At 36.7% G+C, this 12,324-nt stretch overlaps 1 protein-coding gene across 2 annotated transcripts in view; it reads right to left on the bottom strand.

Annotated features, from left to right (window-relative positions):
- The window catches only part of LOC114944027 (UDP-glycosyltransferase UGT5), a 72,161-nt gene that overhangs the window by 20,019 nt on the left and 39,818 nt on the right, over positions 1–12,324 (bottom strand). Inside the window, exon 3 of one of the 2 annotated variants that reach the window (XM_029319729.2) lies at positions 2,390–3,350. The exons of the other annotated variant lie outside the window; for it this stretch is intronic. Coding sequence (XP_029175562.1) covers positions 3,050–3,350 — 301 coding nt within the window. The 3' untranslated portion in view covers positions 2,390–3,049. Of the gene's footprint in view, positions 1–2,389; positions 3,351–12,324 lie in introns of those variants that run through there. 2 annotated transcript variants of the gene reach the window in all.

The following is a 12,324-nucleotide window of genomic DNA, read 5'->3' as shown; positions in this document are numbered from 1 at the left end:
TGGAACATGTGATCTGTTTTTGACAGAATTTTTCAACTGTGTACTTCGGTTGGAATAACGAAAGCTTATATAACACCTGATTAACTCTGAAACTCATCGAAGATGCATCCCTCTGTTTCTCGCACTTACTAAAAATGTATAGTAATTTCTGACTTAAGCTGCATTTTTTAATATCGTGTACATCATATATGCATTTACGTACATATCTCTCAATTACTCATCTTTTCTCAAAATAATTATAATCAAAAATAAAGTGGGACGTATATTTTTATTCTGTTTATATAATTTTTCTCAATAATTTAAGTTTACAATCTAGTCTAGGACAGAGGAAATTCGTGACGGAATTTACGCGAATTTAAAATCTGGGACACACTTCTCCAGATTAAAAGAGAAAACTGTGCGAAAAGAGAGATTTCCCACTGACGAGAAAAAATCAAAGATTGTGTGAAAATATAAATGTGAATAGAGAAAAAATATATAAAGTCGAATATAACAAATATAATAAATATAATAAATCTATTGTTTTATTATTAAAAATGCACGATAGCTTCCGTACATAACTTGTAAAAAAATGATCAAATCTAATTAAGTAAGATCCTTTTAATCATATATCCAAAAATCGACAGACATCAACAAACATAATTAATATAATCCATATTAAACATCATCATGTCAAATTGAATAATCTTATAAATGAAGCTTAAAATTCCACTTAAAATTAAGGGTTGAAATAACGAAAGTTCAACCGCGTGAAAAGAAAGTCGATCTACAAATTGACCGATAAATCCGTCGGGGATAAAATCAACGAGGGATGTTTTTTGCATAAAATTTTCCCGCCAACAATATAGACAGCCGAATATAAGAGAAATATTGGAGTGTTCAGATTATAGATAATCGCGCGATTATCGCCACGCGAGTGCCCCCAAGCAGCACCGAAAGCCGATGTTTACCGTCTCGCGTATCTTTACGAAGACTCTCGCCGTCTGCTCCCGTGGATAAAGAGAGAAGCCTCCGCTTCCGCGATGGAGCCGAGACGAGATCCGCGCTCTGTATACCGAGGTGAATCGCATTTAATCCGGCGCGATGCTCACGCGATCCGTCTTTGTCGCGTCGCCGTCGAAGCCGTTCTCCCGGAAAAGCGACTGCCATTGTCGTTCTTCGCCGCGGTTTATACAGGGTGATTGTAAATTTTGCGAGATTCTTTAATTAATATCAATTTTATCCTCCTTCGACGGGCACGCGAAATTACTCTCTCTCTCTCTATCTGTCAAAAAAATTTTTTTAATTCTCCCGATATTAAATACCTCGGTGGCTCGAAATTTTCATTAAAATTCTCGAAATTGTTTTCGCGGAAATATACATTTATTAGCATAATGATAATCGCGCCGAATTTTCCGTCAATATAAATTTGTCAACTTTGGGAAAAAAATTTGGGAAATTTTTCGGTCTCCCTGTATCAGCAGCCTGTCGCTGCAACCGGTGTCTCCGGGTGTCGCTCCGCCTGCAGCCAGGTGGCACGAGAAAGAGCGACGGCATCGCGTCGCTGCAAACGACGCCGCCACCGCCAACGTCGTAAACTCGACAGTCCCCGTCCTGGTTCTTGCTTGCCGTTGCAACCGGTGAGGGAGGACGGAAGCTGGTTGACGCAGTGGGAGACACGGCCACCTGGGAAATACCCCTTAATGCCCGCAAAGCTGCCTCACTCTCGTACGTCTCTCTGCCCGTGCTCTCGCGGCATTTTCATCCCCCTTTTCCACCCCTTGTATTATTCTCCTTTCTCTCCTTGCAATCTTTCGGTATACCTTTCTCTCTCTCTCTCTCTCTCTGTTTCTCTATGCTTCCGGTTGCTCCCTACACTTTGTGTTATGCCGTCTCTTTCTCTTCTATTTTGTTTTATTTCTCTATTCGAAATGGATCAGCTTGTAAATATTTAAAGCTCTCTTGTTTTTTGATGAATTTTAATTGGGATATATGTATGTATGCATTAAAGGGAAATTTAATTTTAAAGACACAGTATATTATTATAAAAGGTTTATTAAAATAGACTTCTCTATTCGAAATGGATCAGCTTGTAAATATTTAAAGTTCTCTTGTTTTTTGATGAATTTTAATTGGGATATATGTATGTATGCATTAAAGGGAAATTTAATCTTAAAGACACAGTATATTATTATAAAAGGTTTGTTAAAATAGACTTCTCTATTCGAAATGGATCAGCTTGTAAATATTTAAAGTTTTCTTGTTTTTTGATGAATTTTAATTGGGATATATGTATGTATGCATTAAAGGGAAATTTAATCTTAAAGACACAGTATTTTATTATAAAAGGTTTATTAAATTAGACACATAAGCTAATGTTTGAATAATCTTTCAAAATTAATAAACTATCTAAAATTTATAATTTTATTTGAAATGTATGTGTAAGGAATGAGCTTATACTAGACACACTGCACATAACAATGAAAGTAATAAACTTTAACTCCGATTGCAATCACAATGAAAGAACAAATGCTTAATGCCACGCAAGTTGGGAGAAAATGAAGGATAGTTTCGCTGTCGTAAAACAGGAGAAAATAATAAAAAAAAAAGAAAAACTCGCAAACTATAAGTTTTACACCATCTGCTCGGACAGAGTTTCAGTTAACGGTTATACTTGGATACCATAAAATACTGCAGAACTATCCAGAAATTAAATGACTTTGTTCCACGCCAGGTTTTAAGGTCGGATAAGAGAAATTGCCGATCGAATAATTAAGCTAAAACCAATCGACGTGGATTTATCACACATTTTTCCTCTAATTTCGCCTAGAATTATTTAAAGCAAAAGAGTTAATAATATAAAAAACGACTTCAACACTCTTTTACTCCTCCAATATCATTCTCTGACAGATGAATCTTCCGCGATGGCGATATTTATTTCTATCCGTTCATTATATCCTCTCTAAATTTATTCGTAATTTGTACGAATTAGTCAACAGTATTTCTTACTAAAAAAAAATCCTGTTCGTCTCCTCACTTGGAAATCGCGGATTTTTCGACGCGTCTGTCATCAGTCCTTCTTCCGCTTGCTCGTCTTCCCAGCCTGGCTTCCGGCTGTTCCTTTGAGCAGCGACAGCAGCAGCTTGATCAGCCGGAAGAAGATGTAGATGAACGCCGCGAACCCGATAATCAAAACGAGCGCCACGTCGATGAGATGCAGCTGGTACCAGGGTAGATCCGCGCCTTCGCTGCGTAAGTAAGGAATGCCATTGCCTCGGGCGATGTATTCCGTCCACCATACCGCCGTCTCCAACGGCGTGGCAGGTCGATCACGGTAAGCTTTCGAAAGCCTCTGGGCGTTCTCACGATAACTGAAAGCAGAGGAGGATACATCGCTGAAGTAAGTATATATACTTCATATCGCGTACACACATTTTTCATTTTCCCCGAGAGGTAGAGAAAATCTATTTTTATTTATTTCTTCATTCCGCTTTCTCAGATGTGTAATTAGGAAGAAGCTGTATGTACGAAAATTCATATACTTTCCTCAAGTGCCTTACATATTACATATGTATGTGTATATATATATATTTTACACAAATATAAAAAGAATATTATATATTTTCACAATTAATTGTTGATCGCCAGTGATAAATTTTTTACAAAAAATAAGATGTAATTTAATTTGACCAAAAACTGGCTATTCATTTGTTAAAAATAAGTACACACTACGTTTCGACCTACATTGTGGTCCTTTTCAAGTGTTGTTCTTATTCAGCAATTACATTAATTAAAAATAGAAACACGACAGTTGTCCTGTCATATAGTCCTGTCACAGTAGTTAACAGATTGTCGATATGACAGGACAACTGTCGTGTTTCTATTTTTAATTAATGTAATTGCTGAATAAGAACAACACTTGAAAAGGACCACAATGTGGGTCGACACGTAGTGTGTACTTATTTTTAATAAATGAATAGCCAGTTTTTGGTCGAATTAAATTGCATCTTATTATATATTTTCTTTAAGGGAATGCTAATTGTGGCCATTTTGACTTCTGGTTCCAAAAATTACAAGCATAGCGATATGCCTTGGGACTTGTAACGGTCGAAAAAAAATTATTTATCCAGAAACAAGATCCGGAAAAATTGTTTTATCATGATATTTTTGCATTTGCGCCTAAATACTCGTGTAACAATTTATCACAATCGTTCCTGTGTTTTATTCCAAAAAATACGAGTATGGTTGCACACTTTTAGATTATTTACGACAGAAACAAATTTATCTGTTAATAAACAAGGCCCGGAAGAGTCCCGTTTAACAAGATAGGTATATATACTTCATATCGCGTACACACATTTTTCATTTTCCCGAAAGGTAGAGAAAATCTATTTTTATTTATTTCTTCATTCCGCTTTCTCAGATGTGTAATTAGGAAGAAGCTATATATACGAAAATTCATATACTTTCTTCAAGTGCCTTACATATTATATATGTATGCGTCTATATATATATATATATATTTTACACAAATATAAAAAATATTATATATTTTCTTTAAGGGGATGCTAATTGTGGCCATTTTGACTTCTGGTTCCAAAAATTACAAGCATAGCGATATGCCTTGAGACTTGTAACGGTCGAAAAAAAATTATTTATCCAGAAACAAGATCCGGAAAAATTGTTTTATCATGATATTTTTGCATTTGCGCCTAAATACTCGTGTAACAATTTATCACAGTCGTTCCTGTGTTTGGTTCCAAAATATACTAGTATGGTTGCACACTTTTAGATTATTTACGACAGAAACAAATTTATCTGTTAATAAACAAGGCCCGGAAGAGTCCCGTTTAACAAGACATTTACATATACACTATATGCAATATAATATATAGTGTACAGAGCGTTTGAGGGAAGTGTATGAATTTTCACAAATCCATTTTTTCCAACATTCAGACATCGGGGATGAAAACTCGAGATTGATCGATGAATGACCAGATTGGTTGTTAAAATTGAGATTGACGGGGTTTTCGAGGGACTTCCCGTAGGCGCGCGCGTTGCGTTGCATCGCGAAGCGTATATCCGCCCGGTCGGCGAGCAAACACGCGTGCGTAATCGCCGGGAGATGCATCGCGCGCGCGAGAGAATGTAAAAAAAAAAAAGTCAGCGAGAGGACACAACGCGAGAGATATAAAAGGACAGATGGGGGTTGGGGACGACGAGAAAGAGATAGAGAACGGTTCCTATATATATAGTTGCTCGCCGTCGACGAGAAGCCGGAGCGCACAATTTACCGATCGGTACTCTCCATTATTCGTGTTTACAGCTGCAGCCCGCGAATCAACCTGGTCCATCCCCGGCGCATCCTATCCTACCCCTATTCACCGCATACCAGCGCACCCATGTGATTCCTCTACCCTGTTGCCCGCACCACGCCCCGTTATTTGCCTCGGTCAAATTCAGTTGCAGTCCCCGCGGTGGTTTTGAATTAACCATCAATTTTGGCCGCGTCTCTGCCATTCAAAAAACGTGCCTATCAGGGCTCGCGCGCTTCGAGAACGTCGCGACAGGATCTGGGGAAAAAAAATGGGAGGGAGAAAGAGAGTCTAATCGAAACTATATATTAAATTCTCTCGCGTGCAATTTTTTTTTTTTTTTATAAAGCAACGGAGAGTGTTCAAAGTTGGAAATTGGAAGTCGGGGCGAAATTTAACGTCGCGCATAAAACGCGTCCGCACCTTCCGGCCCCACGAGAGTATTTTTGCCGTGACTGCTTCTTTTTGCATTTACAAATTACCCGCAAGTGCGCCGGACACTAGAGAGAGCCGCATCAATATTGAACGCGTAACGTTAACCACGGCCTCGTGTTACGCGACGCAGCAGATGCATTTACGCGTGTAACTGCATAGCTCGCGCATCTGCGAGTCAATCCGACAAAGTTAATCGAAAGAGCTTTCACAATTCAGGGATTTTTATGTAATGTATTTTAGAGGAGCTTTTTGCAATTTTTTATAGATATATAAATCTTTTTTTCATTCTACAGTTTCCAACAAGAAAAAAGAATATCTCCAATTATAGAAAAACACGGCCTCGTGTTACGCGACGCAGCAGATGCATTTACGCGTGTAACTGCATAGCTCGCGCATCTGCGAGTCGGTCCGACAAAGTTAATCGAAAGAGCTTTCACAATTCAGGAATTTTTATATAATGTATTTTAGAGGAGCTTTTTGCAATTTTTATATATATATATATATATATATAATTTTTTTTTTCATTCTACAGTTCCAACAAGAAAAAAGAATATCTCCAATTATAGAAAATAAAAAAAGGCTAGGAATTATTCGAAAGATTTTCAAAGATAAAATCAAATATAAAAATTCCAACAGTGTAAAATAAAATGAAACTAGAGACTGTATCATTGCAACGTATAGTTTGAAGGAATTTCATTTTACGGTCGAGAATGAACTAACTTTCCTCAAAAATTGCCTCTTCACTCACAAATAATAACCCTATAACTACGGCATAGATAGGAAAGGAAATCGAGTTAAGCATAATTAGCGTCGGGCGACATTGTGCGAGTGATTAGAATGTTAATGGCATCGGTGATGCGGTCGAATCTCGCGCTGTCCAACCACATACTTACAACGAAAAGTAAATCGCGAAGGGGATGGAGCAGCTTACGCCATCGCGCAGTTAATATGGCCCTTATCTTAAAACGGGGATCAAATTACGGCGATCTGAGTATCCCGAGGAGCTATTACAATCGGGACACGCCGTAATAGACGATAGACGGCGGAAAACGGCGGCGTTATCTTCGTCCCGATTAGAAGGAAAGAGAGGATATGATTCACGAGGCTCATATACACAGTGTCTAGTACGTACCTTCCTCTGTAATTAACTAATTATAAGAGTATTACCTCCTACAAATTAAGACGTCAATAATTCATTGAAAACCGAAGGATTAATATCAATTGAATATATATATATGAAGAATTAATATCATTTCAATAATACTAATTAATATTAATTGAAATTGTCTTAGCATAATTTTTTACACGGTAAATAAATGTATTGTAATTTAAAGAAGGATCTCATTTTTATATTCGTGTATTGAAGGGGATCCTATAGTTTCCTTCCTGTTTTATCGACAAAATGCGAGATTGGATAAACTATAAATCTATTTATTGGCTATACGGATTGTTTTTTTACCTGAAAGTAGAACGCTTCACTCTTTATTAATATTAATACTTTAATTTGTACAGGAAAAAGATTGATCAATCTGTACAATTCATATCTTGGTTGCAGAATTATGAATGCTTAGAATCTAACCTCACATTTTGTCGATAAAACAGGACGGAAATCACAGACTTCAAGGACGTTTAGGGTCCACCTTAAGGAACACATTATGATAATATTATTTTGCAAGTTTTTTTTCACAAGCGTAGAAATTTTTGTCGGCCAAAAATGCGTCCCAATCATGGAAAAGTGTCGAAGACACCCTGTACATTTCGCAGATATAATGCGGGGCGAATAGGGATGTGCGAGAGAGAGCCGGCGGCCGATATATGTCGCTCGTAATTGCCGAGAAGCAGTTTTTCGCGATAGATATAACGCGGCCTGTCCGAACCGAGCCAGTAACCAGGCCCGTTATCGGGAACCGAGCGAATTATTTAGTCAGGGAAGTCCTGGAGCACACAGATGTCGCGAAGTTACACCGTCAAACCTAGGAGTTTCTATGGAGGTCGACTCTCGTATCTCCGGGGGATCATAATTCCTACGATATCTCGTTCGGATCTCTCTCATCGTCTGCTGCTGCGACGCGAACTTACTTTTCGACTTGTAACGTTATCACGGAGGAGCCCTTATTCCGCCATCCCATCGTTCGCGCGACTCTTGAACGAGATTCACGCTTTCACGTGCAAACGTGCGCGCTTCGTCTCGAGAACGGCGCATCCGAAACTGATTGAAATTTTTTCGAGATCCGTCTCTTCGTTTGATTTGACGAGTTCATAAATTGAAAAGATAGATATACGAGTGGATCTAAAACTATTTGACATCAGTTGAGAAGTGAACGATTTAGCAAGTAAATTTCATAATAAATTCGAGGACGAATGGGCTTTTTTTCAATATACTTTACAAGGTTGATAACGATATATAACTTTTTATTCGATTCGCAAGAACTGCAATTCGCTGCGCTTTCAAGCCGCGCGCATTCGACGACGATGAATATGGATGTCATATTTTATCAAGCAAAAGCGCGTTAACTTTTATCGATGCGAGTCGTATATACCGTGTGACAAATTCGTCCCCTTGCTTCGGACGTATAACTCGCCCGTTATAGAACAGGGAAAGTAGTAGGCGAAGTTTCCCATTGCGCTCAGTGAAAATAGTTTTCCCTATAACTCGGAATTGACGTAATAGAAACTAGTCGAAACCTTACCAAGTCTCATAAGTCTCACGTACATTCTCATACTTTGCGTGCAAGCCGGCCACCAGCGTGTTACAACTTACTTCTGCAGTCGGAGATGCATTACGTTTACTAGCACGACCGACCTTGTTCGCCCGTTGCATTCCCTTCGCCAAGATTTAGCCTCCGGCGAATATTAAATATAAGCTGCACACGCGGGAGAAAATTTTTTAAATTGACAAGCGGCGAGCAACAACACGTCAAATGCGTTTGCAACAATAATAAACTCAAAATCAAGTGAAAAGGACTTAAGAGAGTCAGGCACAAATATCTGGCGCGAGAAAAATTGTTTTTAAATTGCATCTTATTATTTGTGAAAATTTTATCACTGGCGATCAAACAAAACTGGCGGGAACAATTAATTGTGAAGATTGTTTTTAAATTCTTCTTTAATTATATTTTAAACATTTGGGTCATTCTCGGCATATTGAAGGATCGAAATATTCAAAATGTAATTAAAAAGGAATTTAAAAACAATTTTTATTGCACCTAATGGTGGTTATTATTAATCCATTTCCACGTCTGATTTTATATTTATAATTACATTTTATATCAAAGCCTATTTAATTTATTTTATTTTAATAATAAACTCGCTTATACTCTTCGCTTCTATAAAGTTCTCTGTTTTGATTTGAATCTCCTCGAGACTAAATAAAAAATATTTTTTATATATATTGCTATTTATCTATATTCTCCAAATTGTCTGAGTGTGTTTCAAAAAGTAACAGCAAATTAAATATTTTGAGATATAGAATTCAGTTAGGAAATACAAATTATGTCATTTTTCTACATGATTGCTCTCCTTTTCAGTATAACTTCTCACAGAGTTGCACCAACTTTATTTCATAAAAAAATGTTTTTAGTCGTCCGTTCGACTAGAAATATATCGCTTCTTTGATCTTGTCATTATTCCAAAATCTCCATCCTCTCAAAGTGTTCTTCAGGAGTTCATACACAATAATCAGAGAGAAAGCAAGATCAGGGTTCCAGATATATATATATATATATAGAGACGCATTCCTGATTGAAAGTATAATAAAAAAATTTCTTTGTATCGAAAAGAAGGGTGAGATCATGTAGAAAAATGATATATCATTTGTACCTATCTCTAATGAAATTATACATATCTCAAAATATCTAATTTGCTGTCACTTTTTGAAACACTCTCGTATTTGCCCGTTAAAAAATTGTTTATATATAATTATATATAAATAATTGTATAATTATACATATAATCGTAAAATTATATGTAAAATATGTCTATTCTTATACATAATCATATAAATTTATATATAAATACATGTTTCATATATATAATTTGACATGATTATATATGAACCCTTATAATTTATATAAATATGTATAAGAATAGACATATTTCACGCATAATTATTTATATATCATTACATATAAAAATATTGGTCCCGGGTGTAAAATTCTCAAGTGCTTAATCGCTTTGAATTGAAGGATATTTTTCGGCCCGCTTCAATTTCCAGCGTCCTGATGAGTGTGCGGTTTCTGCGAAGCTCGCGCACATTGTGCAGGTATCACAGGGGTTAACGACCGAATGCGGCGAATTATAATTGTAACGTGGCGAGCTCTCTCTCTCTCTCTCTCTCTCTCGCGTGGTTATACGAGTGGGGCCTCCCGAATGGACCGCGCGTTAATTATATTTATCACTCGCAGGTCGCGCGCGCAGTTGACGCGGAATTCCGTGCAGCGCATTAAATAACAGTCGTAACGGTGCCAAACGTCAGTTGTACTTCCGGCCGATAACAATTTCCCCGTGGCGTACATATATACGTTATATACACATATATATATATCGCCTCGCGGACCCTTCCCGCGTCCGACGGATTGTATTACGAAATTACTTTTCGGCGTGTACACGACATTATTACAATGCCATCGCGCGGTCCGGGAAACGACGTCGTTCATTCTCTCGCAATCAGTACGCGCGCGAACCGTGAACAGCTGTCACACAGGGAGAGGAGCAAAAACCGACTGGCCGGATGATCGATCTTTGATTTCCGCCGGAAATACATCGCCGAGTGATCCGATGAGCTTGATTCAGCTCCGCTATCGTCGCCCTGGGAAGCGAAAGAATTGATATACCGCGTATCTCCTTTTATCATTTTTCCTTTATTAATTGCACAAATAATTTTTTTCGATGAATTGAAACGAAATTGTAATTTCGAAATGATTTAGTTATCCGAAAGGGTTTAATTTTCATGTGTTGGATAAACGTGGAAAAACAAAAAAAATATGTATCCTAACTCCCTGCTTTTGTAAAATACTAACGCGGTTTTAAAGTTTAGACAGTGATAACCGCGTGGAAGTAAAAATTATTACGCGGAAGCGAAAATGGAAAATAATTTTAAAACGATTTATGGAAAATAAAATTTAATTCGCGTTTTAAACATACACGAGCATTAAATTTATCGAGATAGAGAAAATAAGAAATTTAACAAACATGCATACAAACAATATGTATATTAATTCTTTTGCTGTAGATGGCATATATATACAAAGTACATAAGTATGTCTCGCAAGACTTTTAATTTTAATTTAATTGAACGAACTGAAATTAATATCTTGCTTAAACTTCAAAAATTACTTTGCCAATTACAACCGCTTGAAAATGAAGAAATTGTTTTATTTCTGGCACGGCTAAATATTACGCGCTCTACAAAATTTTATACAAAAATAAAAGTTTGAATGTATGAAAATATTCAACTTTTTCGCAGAAAATAATTTCGTTCTGCAATTTCTTTTCCGCCGTGCATAAAAATAACGCAAAATCGTTTTTCGACGAGAGCGAGAAAGAGAGAAAGAGAAAGGGGGTTAATCGGCTGCTGTGTTTTCGTCCGACCGTTTTGCTCGCGTATCGATATTACATCGCGAATCGCTGTAACCGGGGTGCTCTTGCAAAACACTCGCGGAAATTCGGCCGCGCATGACCGGCGGCGGTGTGCGTTTCGAACTAATTGAGGGATCAAAAATAGAAAAGACTGACGCGGATATGTTATGCTTTTGAAACTGACGCAAACAACGCTCAAATCCGCGATTAAAATATCGTGCTAACGCGCGAGCGCGATATTTCCGTACGTTTTGACATACGTACATTAATTGCGCGCGCATGCGTTTATGTATATGCGTTTGACAAGTATTTTTCGAATCGAAAGCATTAAAAATTAAAATAATATCGTTCAAAAATAGAGTCGTTATTATTAACGTTATTGTTGATTGTGCAATTATGTGTTTAGCGAAATTCAAATTAATAATGTATTTAATATATATTTTTTTATGCGAAGAATTTTTAATGACATTATATAAATATTTTCTAGTGGATATGCAAGATCAAAGTATGTTAATCCTGAAATTGTTGTAAATTTTATCGTTCGTATTATTAATTGCAATTTTACCGATTTGTTTCTGATGATTCAAAATATATTTGGAATATGAACGATCATTGCTATCACATTTAAAACGCGAATTTTAACATATTCGCAATAATACGTAGGAATCAAATAAATAACTTTTCGAAAAATGCATGCACAATTAATCAATCGTTTAACGTATTAAAAGAAGAAAAACGTATGTTTATAAAAATATGTTTCGCTACAATATACAATATTAAACTACCCTTTAACTTCGTTAGCCGCTTTCTGCGAAACAATTAAAAACGGATGTATTGTGTTATCGTGTTGTTAACGACAAATATTTACGGTATTTTATTCGCGTTTGTCATGCCAATTTACGTAAAATTCCCATGACAGTTAACTGCCAATTTATATCGATTCAACCATTATGCAACAGTAACATTCAGCGAATTGAGCAAAATATACATGATATCCAGGAAATATTATATATAATAA

Source organism: Nylanderia fulva, unplaced genomic scaffold, assembly GCF_048542155.1.
Source record: "Nylanderia fulva isolate GAGA-0341 unplaced genomic scaffold, ASM4854215v1 Scaffold20, whole genome shotgun sequence".
NCBI classification, from domain to species: Eukaryota; Metazoa; Arthropoda; class Insecta; order Hymenoptera; family Formicidae; genus Nylanderia; species Nylanderia fulva.
This window is presented reverse-complemented; position numbering and strand designations above follow the sequence as displayed.